General features: G+C 59.6%; 1 protein-coding gene across 1 annotated transcript in view; it reads left to right on the forward strand.

Moving 5' to 3' along the window:
- LOC119111088 (uncharacterized) overlaps positions 1-13133 on the forward strand; it is a 35312-nt gene that overhangs the window by 17432 nt on the left and 4747 nt on the right. Inside the window, exons 4-16 of the mRNA XM_037234913.1 lie at positions 976-1119; positions 1528-1666; positions 2280-2366; positions 4645-5379; positions 5781-5878; positions 6282-6416; positions 6990-7134; positions 9282-9359; positions 9782-10002; positions 10428-10949; positions 11313-11484; positions 12007-12180; positions 12898-13012. Coding sequence (XP_037090808.1) covers positions 976-1119; positions 1528-1666; positions 2280-2366; positions 4645-5379; positions 5781-5878; positions 6282-6416; positions 6990-7134; positions 9282-9359; positions 9782-10002; positions 10428-10949; positions 11313-11484; positions 12007-12180; positions 12898-13012 — 2765 coding nt within the window. The remainder of the gene's footprint in view (positions 1-975; positions 1120-1527; positions 1667-2279; positions 2367-4644; positions 5380-5780; positions 5879-6281; positions 6417-6989; positions 7135-9281; positions 9360-9781; positions 10003-10427; positions 10950-11312; positions 11485-12006; positions 12181-12897; positions 13013-13133) is intronic.

A 13133-nucleotide genomic window follows, 5' to 3' on the forward strand; every position in this document is an offset into this window, starting at 1 on the left:
GGCGGTGTCATACCACTCGTGGATTAATAACCTAGCAGGGCATGTGATGCATTTTCTAAGGAACACGTCATATTCATGTTTTCGTTGAGTGAGCAAAACAATTCATTTCAAAAGGAGTTATCCAACCCATAAAAACCTCAAACAGCTGATATATGGCGATTTTGGCCCTCGTCTTCCGCCGTAGCGTTATGGAGCAAGACGTTGCCGTAATGACAATGTCACCGAGTGGTGCACACTTCCCACAGGGTCCGTGTTAAGGCTAAAACCTGCAGAGCGTTTACAACGTGAATTTTTCCTGGTTGAAGGAAGGAGCCCAGACGATTGTGGAGAATGTGCCGGAGCTCCCCATGTACTCAAATGCGGTTATTTGAAGGCCAGTTTCCTCGAAGGTCATGCCGCTCTTCTGTGATTTTGCCACTAATTCTGACATCTGTGACAACATCTGGCAATGCATCATCATCATGCATGTATTATTGTGGACTTTTCTAATTAAGTTCATTGGGGCCACCAACTAAGCAAATTGTAAGATGACCACGTTGCTAAAAGTAGTATTCCACATTTATATGGGGTTTTTGAACTGAAATAGCCATCTTGAAGATCATTCGGTGCAGTTCACGGCCCTGCCCTTAAAACCTAAACCCCTCTAGTTTCTGAATTACACGCCTGCGAAGACGTGCGACTATTTCGTGCAGACTATTTCATGGCCACTCAAGGATCCATGACACCACAATGATGTCAGTCAAATCCTACCATTCCATTGACCAAGCGGCGATCAAGGTCAAGACAAATATAACTATCCAGTTGTTGATATATGACATTCGTGAGCACGATTTCCAGGAGTGAGCTTATTTCACCACATCTGATGTGTGCTTCAATATTTTCAACTGGTCCTTTCAATCTACATGTGCTTGTCCATAGGTCTTTGGGCGACCAGTTTCGATGCGCAGTCTGTCTGATTATATGTGGTTGCCTTAGCATCAAGTCCGGTTCCATCCGATGGACGGTGTGTGGAACAGAGAGAACAACATGGGCGCGGGTCAAGATTCACTGGACGACCTCAGCGAAGAAAGACGAAAAGACCGTCGAATGTGTCATGAAGACTGTCAACATCACCGTCGCGTAAGTTTCGCTCTGTACTGGGACGGAAAGAGCCAGTTGCAGATGGCGCGTCGTCTGCACTTTGTCTTTAGCTGCAAGACATCGCCGTCAGGTAAGCTACCCACGGCCCGATGGCAGTGCCACATGGCAGTGCCACATGGCAGTGCCACGGCCACCGGGCCGCGGGTACCGCGGGTGCCGCTCATCAGTGCCAAACCGCTCGCCCTGAGCCAACGGCGATACTTTGCGACGGTCTCGTCCATCGCCCTCATGTGAACCACCCGTGTGACTTTTCGCTCCGGGGCATGGTCCTTCAGTGAGCCACTCACCTGACTCGCGGCTGAGCAGGGGCGCACGCGCGGCGCGGCACGTCGCCGCCGCCGTCACTGTGGCCGTCCCACTAATGTGAGACTGTGTGTCCTGCGACAGCGACGGAGCCAGATGGGAGGTGAAGCCCAGCCACGTGGAGTACCGCCGGCTGCTCTGGCCGACCGGCTCGGCCTCGCACGCCGCGCTTGTGCTGCGCGGCGCTGAGGACGTGTCGGCGACGGCCTGCGTCGTGAGCCAGGTAACCTCGCCGGCCGGCCGTCGCCCGCGCCCGCCGCGGTCTGGGCCCGCGGAACCGGGGGACGCAGGCGGCGGCCTCTGCGCTGGGCGGTGCACGGTCTGCACCGGCGTGTGGAGCAGGGGTCTTGGCCATCGCAGCTGCACCCTCCGTGCAATGTTGACTGCCCATTGTTGAATGTCCGCGTGCCGTTGAAGACTTCATGGAGTAGGAATGAGTGTGGCGCTTCCTTCGCTGCGGTATTTGCGTACGTGATGTTCTCTCGTGTTTGCGTGCTGCCGTTGATGCTATCATGCCATGTTGGGCCATATTGCAAAATCAATCAGGGAGGGGGGGATCGGCTAGATGGAATAACTAAAGCTACCCCCCCTCTGCGCGGCCCGATTCGCCAATGTTTACACGGATGTGACCGGCTGCTTTTGAAGTTAGGAGAGACGACGTCAAGCAAGGAGAGGGAACGGGAACCCCTCTCCTCCCCTTCCCACACTGAATACAAATCACAGTTCTGGCGGAGACTTCGTACAGTTTGAGCAGTTCCTTTTGTGTATGAAGAGATGTGCTTTTTCCCCGTGTGCGCATGTGCACATATGCCTGATTGCTCGACCTGCTTTTTCAGTGTGCAGACCTGGATTCGATCACAGCCGCCCCTGGTGCCAAGTGCAAACAGTTCACGCTGTGTGAACATATGACCCTGACCTTACCGGTATGTAGCGTCCGTCATTGCTGTTTTAAAAGTTGGGCTGGCCGGTAGAGGCCCACCAGATTATTGCGCGACTGGATAGTTTATTTGCACGCTATCCTTAATCTGGCCGGGCTGTTTGGGGCCTCTACTAGCTGGCCAACTTTGGCGCATAGGTAGAACTTACGTTTTGCTCTATAATGCATGTGATATATATGATAATGACCACGTATTGCAGCATCTCTCTTTCGTCACTGAAAATGAGCATAGTCATAATTGAAAATGCATAATTATGTCTTAACAGCTGTATCATGAAGATGTAGGTTTCTTGGAAGTTTTGGGGAGCCCTATTCGCCTTCAAAGTGATGAAACTTAGAAATCTGTGCGGTCCCACTTGTTCCAAGGGTGAGCAGAAAATAATGATCTCAAAAAGCTGGTTTATGAACCACAACAAAACCCCAACACCGAAAGCGGTGCCACTGTTGGATCTTATTTTCGGGGGTAACGCTGTGGCCAAAATGATTACCTAATGGAATACCACGGTGGGATTCTTGTCCCCATTAGACTCCTGTTAAAGCCAACACCTTACTGATTGTAATGCCGCGAAGAGAAAGTACCATCAAGAAAGGCACGAAAGGAATAAAAAAGATAAGCCTGGGTCACGTATACATAGAAATCGAAGCCATTGTTTTTAGGCCCATTTCAAGTATCCAGGGTTACCGTCCCATACTCCCCTCCCTCAGCTTTGCCGCTGAACGGGCGTTTAATGGTGCGATTCGCCTTTAGGGGACCGCAGCCAATCGTCCTTACAGAGCGCGGATTTGCACGCGTCTGATGAGACACGTTCTCAACGGTTTGTGATCATGTAAAATGAATTCGAAACTGATAAAACTGATAATAAGGTTGTGTCAGCTTATATGATAATCGTTCTTCTGATTAAACACATTCTCAAAGTTTTGTGGTCATCTGAGACGAATTGGGGACTGATAAAACTGACATTAAACGTATATCAGTTTTATAATGAAGTTATACTTACTAACTGATTAAACTGATCTTTAATTTAAACATGGGCTGTGCATGCATAGACACTGTGGAAATGTGGATCAGTGCCCCATGGCAATAGTTCTAAAAAGTCGGTGGCGATGACAGCGATTTTGCTGGGCCTCAAAGTGCCAACTTTTCGGGAGTCTGCCAAAATACCGCACATCCTTGCTTCACTCGAGTTGACCATCTTTCACTGTCTATTCGAAGTCACCACCAGTGAAGAATCAATAGCAGAATTCGTCTCCTCATTATTGCTGAGCGTTAGTGTGACGCTTCCGAAGCTTGTGACCAGGTTGAAGCGTTAGTGTGACGCTTCCGAGGCTTGTGACCAGGTTGAAGCGTTAGTGTGACGCTTCCGAAGCTTGTGACCAGGTTGAAGCGTTAGTGTGACGCTTCCGAAGCTTGTGACCAGGTTGAAGCGTTAGTGTGACGCTTCCGAAGCTTGTGACCAGGTTGAAGCGTTAGTGTGACGCTTCCGAAGCTTGTGACCAGGTTGAAGCGTTAGTGTGACGCTTCCGAAGCTTGTGACCAGGTTGAAGCGTTAGTGTGACGCTTCCGAAGCTTGTGACCAGGTTGAAGCGTTAGTGTGACGCTTCCGAAGCTTGTGACCAGGTTGATGGACATTTCGATACGTGCGCTTTGAGGAGAATGTGGAACGAATTCGGGTTAGGAATGAGATGTGCATGAATAGAAAATGTGGGAATATGCTGGTACTTCGTGCCAGTCGCTGCTGTACTGTTCTGGTTGCGTGGTTTATGTTCAGGTGATGGAGTTGAATAATTGAGTTTGTTCCTCATCACGGTTAGTGTTTTTGTAAGTGCAACTTAACTCTAGTGGATACTTATGCGCTGGTAAATGCGGAGATGGTTTGTATTTTCTTTATCGTTCTTGGTGTTGTATTTCGTTCTGATTCCCTTGGGGTCCCGAAACTGATATTAGACTCAAACATGACTGGTTTCAGATTTACTAAAACCGTGGTTAGTCCGGACAAACACAAGTTTTTGTTTGATGGATGAGCTGAATTATGGCTCAGATGTTTCATCTGATATCGCATCACAGCATTGGCTCCTATACAAGATGTTGTAGTTGTTGGTGTTCTCGCATGTGTCTACACTGTCAGGTCTTCGTTGTTTGAGCTGATTTGCGTGAATATTGTCCTGCTGAATGACTACGATGCATATCTTTCTTCTTCGCTGGTTGCAGGAGTGTTTCCTTGGTGTCGCGATAGGCTTTGATGGATATGTGCTCCTTTTTCCAGCGCAGTGAATCCTCGTATCTCTACGTGCGGATTGACCAGTCCGAGGCCAGCTCGACTTTGGGGAAAAAACTGAAGCTAAACTTTGCAACGGGAAGGGCAGTGGACGTGGACCGGTACATTGCGGACCATGCGTGCGGGTCTCCAAAGCCGGAGGAGTCGGCGGGCGGGGCCGCGCCCTACTCACCGCTGCCGTCCCCCGGACGCCCGGCTCCTGGCCCGGCGGCCGCCCCGGAGCCGGCGGCCGGCGGCCGGGCGCCTGCGAGCCGGGGTGCCTCCGACTCGTTGCTGCCCCCCGAGGGCGACTCCGCCCCCGGCCCGGCCACCGGCGTGCAGTCGGCCGCAGCGCCGTCGTCGGTATCCCAGCGGACTCCGGTCAGGACAGAGGCGGTGATCGTGCCGGCGGCGCCGCCGGGACACGGCACTGCCCAGATCGGTGACATCTCGGGCCGCTCCGGGCCCGTCTCCAACACGGCCACCGCCAACGGCAACACGGTCAACATGTCGGTGCATCTGGCCTTGCCAGCGTCCGCCGATCTGCCCGCGAGCCGGTCTCAGCCCAAGCCCCGAACCCAGCCGCGGCCGGTGGTGGACACCGACCCCGAGCCCGAGCTCGAGCCCGAGCCCGAGGCTGTGTCTGCTGTGGAGGCCCTACCGCTAGGTGCGCCCGCTGGCGGCGTGGTCAGCGCTCAGCAGCCGCAATCTCTCCTTTTTCGGCCGTCGTCCAAGGAGCTAGAGGTGAGGTGGGCGTGACCGGACGGACCCCCGCGCCGTTCGTGTGACCAGGGATTCACATGATGATCGGTGGTTTGTGGTGTTGAGAACCAGTCCGTTGTCCTCACCACGTGGTTTGTCTGGGGTCTGGCTACGGCGGCGCGCAGCCGCTGCGGTGGGGGTTTGGAGAGACTCTGTCGGTGGTAACTCTGGCTCAAAGGCTGCGACTCATGTCGAATGTGAGCAGCAGTAATGGCGCCGCCCGCCGGCCTCCTCGTGCTGGCTGTGAGCAGGGGTGATGGCGCGCCTCCCGCCGGCCGCCGGCCGTTGCTGTGCCAGCTTCTGGCTTGGTGCATAGCGTCTCTGGCGAGACGCTGTGCACGGGCGCTGGTACATCGAAACTCACAACCGCTGTCTGCTTTCAGTCGGGACTACTCCGATTCAGCATGGAGGCGAAAGCCCCAATTGAAGTCATTTTGCATCTGAAAAACAGCTCGAAGGTGCTTCGCCTCTCCTCTGGGAGGTGAGGTTTCATTGAATGTTTAATGTCTGATCTTGTCTTGGGTTTGGGTGAGAACTGCGAGTGAGGTATCCCACCGTATCTCTACGTTGTGTTTGGATATATACATGATATATTGCGTTCTGCGCTCAAGACAACCGCGGCTGGGCTATGCTAGTCATTAACTCGTGCACTCGAACTACTAGCTGGCAAAACAGCACCCTTGGGTGCTTTGCGGCTCACCCCTGAAACCACCAGCCCACTCAACATGACCGGGCTGTCCACCGAGCCTGGGGATCGCCCTGCGCTAACATCCGTGGCTGTGCTCTGACGCCATGTTTGTGGGTCGGCGCCCGAAGGGGCCGCTGCGGGCCGCGAGAGCCGGCCCTTAGCAGCGGCCGTGACCGCTCGCCCACCGTGTCGGCAGCGGGGGACGTGCCGCGACGGACCTATGCCCGGCCGGGCTGGTGGACGGGCAGCTCCGCGCCACCGTCACCACTGCGGCGCGGCGCGAGACGGCATTCGTGGCATGGCTGGACGGCCGCCCAGACGCGCCGCTGAGGTGAGCGCGTCCCCTCCTCCGGAGCGGTCGGCGCGGGGCCGGCCGGCCACCGTGGATGGGATGACAGCAGCGGAGACCTGGCACGCAGTGAAGCCGATGGTGGCGGGCTCAGGCCCTGTGATGTTCGGTTCACCCTCGGCCAGGCGGCCTTCGTCTCTTTGCCTGCGTATGCGGCTGGCGGATGGGTTCGTGCCAGACGGTGTGGGGCGTAATATGCTCCTGGCCTCGTATTGTTTCGCATCACATCGCATCACATCACATCACATCGCATCGCATCGCATCGCATCGCATCGCGTGGCATCTCCTCGCCTCGCCTCGCCTCGCCTTGCTTCGCTTCGCGGGCTGCGGGGCGGCTGGCCTCGTTTGTCGAGCCTGGTCGTGTGGCGTGATGGGACGCGGATGTCGGTGCGGAGCGAGCTGCCAGATCGGAGGGGTCTTCGCCGAGCGAGCGGCCAGATCGCAGGCGTCGACGCTGAGCCAGCTGCCAGATCGCAGGTGTCGGCGCCGTGCCAGCTGCCAGATCGCAGGCGCCGTGAAACACGATCGGCACATTGACATCGGCCGTTTGCGTAGGGTGAACCGGCAGGAGGAACTGGACCTGACCCAAGAGCGCGCCGAGGTGCGACAGATCAGCTTCCCGGACTGGAGCTCGCCGCTCGGACTCCAGCTGAACATGGGACCGGGCCGGTGTCTGCTCGTGTCTCTCTACAAACGGATGGTAACCAGCCGACGAGCGTTCTCCTGCAGTCGCTGTCATTGTGTCCAAAGTGCCTCAGCAAAAGGTGCCTTAGAGCCATGTGTTACCAAAGCTCCGAAGGAGACAGAAAAGAGCGGACAGTCCAATCTATCCGCGAATGGGAGACCCGAAATTGCGGACGGAGTCCATTGATTAGGGCTCAAAATCGTCCGTAAAACGTGTAAGTTACCTTCCGAGATGTCAAATGCTGTCACACTGGCTGCACTGCATTTGTCGTCGGACTGTTGCATAACAGGGTGACAAGCGAAGCATGTGATGCACACGCGTGCGCTGTTTTTCGATACGTCTTGCTTAAAATTTGCAGAACTATATTTGTACTTTGCAAGAACCGGGGTTTAACAATTTTTTAATGATCGCACGAATCGCATGAATACCCGCCACCGCTTGACACGTGACAAGGAGTGCTCCCACTCCAGCCCTCCGCGACGCAAAAGCCCGCTTTTTTGGAAGTCTGGTGCTGCGAAGGCATGTGGTCAATGGGACGAGTCCAGCGGGGTCTCCCACTAGATCTCTCTTCGCGCCGAAGCCTCCAAATGTTGCAGAGCATGCAGTCTGTGTGATGTCCGTCACATTATGTGGGGATATCGAAGCAACGCGCCGCGACTGGTGCAATGCAAGCATGTAGATAAGCGGGAGAAGACCCAATGCCGGGTCGACCCAATAAAAACCAAATGTCGGCTAAATTGTCAGCATTTCCACGAAATCCGACCCTTTTGTCCACGGTTATTTTGCGTGCTGCAATGCTGCTGCATCATGGAACACATCAATCCGTCATTTGCTTTCGGGTATCAAGGGTTTCGCTGTCTTTAATTTGTTATCTGGCATCAAGTAAACGCATGCAACAAAATGACACAAACGTCCCGCAAAGCACGCTTAAGCCTTCCATATTATCGGGCTCTGAGATCACCGCAATACGTAATCTTGGTAGGCCGTCGATAAACTGTAAGTCGTCTTGAGAATGAAGCAATCATTCTGTCATTTACTCAGCTATGACGAAAGGGTTCCCCGTTGTTATCGTATTGTTTTCTCCTGGTCATGGCATTGCTGCCACAATCCTCACTGTGAACTTGGTGGCGGCTGGCTGTGTCTGTTGCAAGAGGTAACAGTGTGGTGGAGCAGCGACGTCACCACTATGCGTAGGCGTTCTTCAATCAAATGCAGGGGCAAGCCTCAAGGCTTAAGTTTGGGGGGGGGGGGAGGTAGTCGACACACAGTGTCATTCATACACACCCGTGCCGGATTGTTCCACTCAGTATCACTCACCGGATCTCAGAAGCCTCACATTCCGGGACCCATGTCTTACCGACTGCTTCGGTCGCTGTCGCGCGGCGTGGAGACGCCCTGGCGCCTGGCGTCAGAGCCACTGGTGCTGACGCCCTGGCGCCTGACATCAGAGCCACCGGTGCTGACGCCCTGGCGCCTGACGTCAGAGCCATCGGTGTTGACGCTCTGGCGCCTGACGTCAGAGCCGCCGGTGCTGACGCCCTGGTGCCTGATGTCAGAGCCGCTAGTGCTGACGCCTTGGCGCTGACGCCCTGGCGCCTGACGTCGGATCCTCCGGTGCTGACGCCCTGGCTCCTAACGTCAGAGCCACCGGTGTTGACGCCCTGGCGCCTGACGTCAGAGCCACCGGTGCTGACGCCCTGGCTCCTAACGTCAGAGCCACCGGTGCTGACGCCCTGGCTCCTAACGTCAGAGCCACCGGTGCTGACGCCCTGGCTCCTGACGTCAGAGCCACCGGTGTTGACGCCCTGGCGCCTCACGTCAGAGCCGCCGGTGCTGACGCTCTGGCTCCTGACGTCAGAACCACCGATGCTGACGCCCTGGCTCCTGACGTCAGAGCCACCGATGCTGACGCCCTGGCTCCTGACGTCAGAGTTACCGGTGCTGACGCCCTGGCTCCTGACGTCAGAGTTACCGGTGCTGACGCCCTGGCTCCTGACGTCAGAGTTACCGGTGCTGACGCCCTGGCTCCTGACGTCAGAGCCACCGGCGCTGACGCCCTGGCGCCCGATGTCAGAGCCGCTGGTATTGACGCCTTGGCGCTGACGCCCTGGCGCCTGATGTCAAAGCCGCCAGTGCTGACGGCCGGCTCGCCTGTGTTTCAGTGCCAGGCGCTGGCCGGCCCGCGGCTCCAGAGCAAGCTGCACAAGTACTTGGCGGACGGCGACTACCTCGCCCTGCCGGTACGTGGCGGCGAGGGTCGCTGTGGACATGGCCGGGGGCGCGACCGCGCTCTGGGCCTCGCCGAGCGCTGCTGTGTCCGGGGCACTCAGCTTGAACCAATTAGGGGTTGTTCGGATGAACAGCCGCCTCGGAAACCGGGTCTCACTTCGGCTTCCCCGACGATGGAGATCCCAGTGGTCGTATCACTGCCACTGCGTACGCCGTAAAGTGATGCAAAGAATGACTGCTGTCTCGATGCGACGTTCGTCTGGCTGGGCGGCGCGAACTGTCGGCGCTGTTTCCGAAGCCGTGGTAGGGGAAGGCGAGCGGTGTTGTGCTTGTGGGGATCCCCTGCGCAGCGATGGCTTCCGTCTCGTCTTGATCGCTCCTCTGTCCGGCACCTGGGGTGACACTGCGGCCCCGCCGCCCGTCCTCTCCGCAGCGGAGCCTGTCGCAGGACCTGACGGCGTTCGTGCGCACCGAGTGGGCGGCGCCGGAGAGGTGTGGTCTGTCGGCGGCCGCGCTACCCGGCCCCTTGCGCGCGCTGCTCACCCTCGTGCGTCACGAGGACGGCCCCGCCTGGGTGCGGCTGCTGCTGCCGCCACTGGCGGCGCTCTTCCTGCCGGTCTTCGCTAGCGTCGTGGTTCGCCGCTCCGCCGCCAGGTGCGCTGTGCAGAGGAGACCGCGGCCGAAACGCCTTGGAGGCTTCGTGGCTCCACTCGTAGCCGCTAGGGCGTGTGCCGAGAACTCCGTTGGCCTTGTCTCCGCGTTCCGCGCTATTGATGGGAGTATGTGCTGTGGGGAAACATTGCTTCGTCAAGCAGTTGGGGGCGGGGGGGGGGGGGGCCTGGTCGTCCCGGCATCGCTGGAGAGGGGGAGGGGGGGGGGGGGAGGGTAGACGGGGAATGGCGGCTCTCGCGGCGTCTGCGCCCCGCACGTGTCGTTGCTGTGCGATGTGAACGTCCCAGTGTAGGGAGGCTCGGGAGAGATTAACGATCTATGCTCGGCCGGGTCAGCCCGACGCCGCTGCCACCGCCGGCGTCGCTGCCCGCTCCGTGGGCCGGTGCTGACACCCGGCCTCGCTCCAGGCTGCGGCGGCGCCGCCACACCAGCGGGGGCCAGACCGTCCGTATCGAGGAGCTGGAGGCCTCACCACAGCTGCCGCGCCGGCTGCCGCCGCTAGACGCCGCCGAAGCTGAACAGCTGGCGCTGCCGGCGGCCGGCCGCGCCCCCCCGGCCACCATCCTGTCGGAGGCGGGCTACCCGGACCTGTCGCACGAGAAGCGACAGCAACAGCAGCAGCAGCAGCAGCAGCAGCAGCAGCAGCAGCAGCAGCAGACTGCCACACTGCCCGACGACGAGACGTGCCCGCCGCAGACCACGTCGCTCTCGGAGCCCACGTACCCTGACCTGTCCGGCGAGAAGCGGCGGCTGGCGGCGCAGCTGGCCGGGCCGGGCGCGTCCGCGCCGACAGCCGACGCAGCGGCCCCCGTCGCCGCCGCCGCCGCCGCCGACGACCGCAAGGAAGAGTGGGCGGCTCGCCTGGGCGTGGGCGGAGCGCCGGCGGCGCCATCCGCTCCCGATGAGGCCGCCCACGCACCCGAGGCCAGGTGAGAGCTGACCGTGTGCGCCGACTGAGCGCCGCGTGTCGCGCGCGTGAGAAGGCATGCCCGTCGTCGTGTGGCGGTCTGGTGTCCGGGGTGTCGCCGTCGTGTGTGTGGCGGCAGTGGTATGCCATGTCGGCCGTCGGGGTGGCGGGGGGGGGGGGGGGGGAGGGGCGAGCGCGGACGGGATATTGCCGACGCCGGCCGCGTCCGCCGCGCAGGGATCGTGGGGCGCCAGGTCCGGCGTGACGTAGGGCGCCGGCGCGGTCGGTGCGGACGCTGCCGCTCGCTCCGCTGTCGGGCGCCGGTGGCCGGCGGTGTGTGATGGGCCGCCGCTGAACCGCGCCGCCGCCGCCGCCCTGCCGGCAGCGCGGCGCTGCTGCCGAGGTCGAAGCAGCGCGGCCTGGAGCCCGTCGCCGCCGCCGCCATCGCCGACGTCGAGGCCGGGCAGCTGCAGCCGCGCCACGCCGCGATCACGGCCGCCGGCTGCGCCATCCCCGTTCTGGCCGCCACAACGTACCAGTCTGTTACGGCGCTGCAGGTGCGTGTGCGCTCCCAGGGCGACCCTGGTCCGGACCAGACCCAGGCTGGCGTCGTGAGCGTGAGCATACGACATGCGCGCTGACTTCAACCCCTCACATTGCTCCGACGGTGCCGTCGTTTTAGGGCGTAGAGTTCTAGCGTGCGTGAACCACTGGTTAAAGCGTGCATGTGTGAAAGTGCAGTCCTGACATTTTGAGGAATGGTGTTCCTGGTCCCCGAACATCTACGTGCGTGCGTGCGTTCCGGGGGAGGGTGGGGGGCGGGGGGAATCTTTGCGGGTTAATTCTTGACAGCCCGCACCTTGTGAAAGTTAGCTTTGAATAGTGTCTGGAACATCATGAAAGAAACATCCTCAACGCGGGGTTTCCGGACGTGGAACACTGGTACTTTCACGCCGCTCAGCCCAGCGTCGCGCTACTGTGGCGGTCGCATCAAATGGTCTCCGACGGTGTCGCCGTCGCCGTGCCGTGCGGTCGGCACCGTCGTGGCCGCCTGCTGACCCTCCGTGACCCGCCGTCAGCTGTTCGCCGCCGGGGACGCGGGCGTGTGTGCCGCCTCGCCCATCTACTCGGTGGTGTCCGTCGGCGTGCCCGGTCTGGGCGGCCTGGTCAACTTGGTGCCGGCCGTCGCCTTCGCCGCCGGCCTCTGGCTCGTGCGCCGCTCGTGGACGCGTGCCGCCGCCGCTGTGACCAAGGTCAGTGATGGGCGCGCTGGAACCGCCCAGAGACGGCGCTGGGGCCGGCTGCCAGGAGAGCCTAGGGCATGTGCTGCAGGATCGGCTGTGTGTAAGCTGCTTGCTTTTGCGTTTGCCGGCGGGATGTGGAGCGCGTCGTTTGCAGTTTGTGGGTCGGCCACACCGAACGGCTGTGTTTGTGGGAGCTTCCGCCCCTCGGGTGCGTGGCGACCCGGTTTGGGGCGGCGGGGCCGCTGGGGGTGGTCCGATGTGGGCGCACGGCTGTGCACGTGTCGTGCCGAGCGGGCCCTGTATCGCGCCACACGGACAGCTCGTGGTGGACCTCCGCCGTCGACTCCGCGCGCTCGCCGCTCCCTTATCCGGCACATGGGTGTGGAGATGAATGGGGGATAACCATCACGAGCTCAGTGATGAATTGCATTTACGCTGCATTGAACTCGTTTGTGTTTCGCCGTTTTCAGAGCGGCTTGGGGCCAGGTGTGTACATAGATGACTCAGGCCACTGGGTTGTCCGTTTCTTAAATATATTTCAGACATGTGCGCTGGGCTAGCACATTGGAAAGGTTTCGACCCGTCCCCACTCGCCACCCTCCCGTTTCGTGTTGACCCGACCGCACAGTACTGGGAGTGCGAGGTCACACCAGTGCCGGAGGCGGTCTGGCGCCAGCGGTGCGCGTGCGCCCGTCGCTGACGCGTGAGGACGCCGTGTGCCGGCAGACGGGCGCGGTGGCTGCCTGGCCCGTGCCTGGCGCCGAGTGGCTGCTGCTGGGGCTCGCCGCCCAGTCGGCCGTCGCCGGACTCTGCCCCGGCCACCTGCAGCTGTTCGCCGGCAGTGAGTGACTGCGCGTGCCGGTCGCCGGCGGGGTGCGCGTCGGTGCCTCGGCGCCTCCGCCACCGGTGGGCCGCCTGCGATGCCGCTAACTGTGCTCGGATTACGTGAGAATGGCTTAGTG

The sequence above is a fragment of the Pollicipes pollicipes genome, unplaced genomic scaffold, assembly GCF_011947565.3.
Source record: "Pollicipes pollicipes isolate AB1234 unplaced genomic scaffold, Ppol_2.1 Scaffold_7261;HRSCAF=8764_pilon_pilon_pilon, whole genome shotgun sequence".
NCBI classification, from domain to species: domain Eukaryota; kingdom Metazoa; phylum Arthropoda; class Thecostraca; order Pollicipedomorpha; family Pollicipedidae; genus Pollicipes; species Pollicipes pollicipes.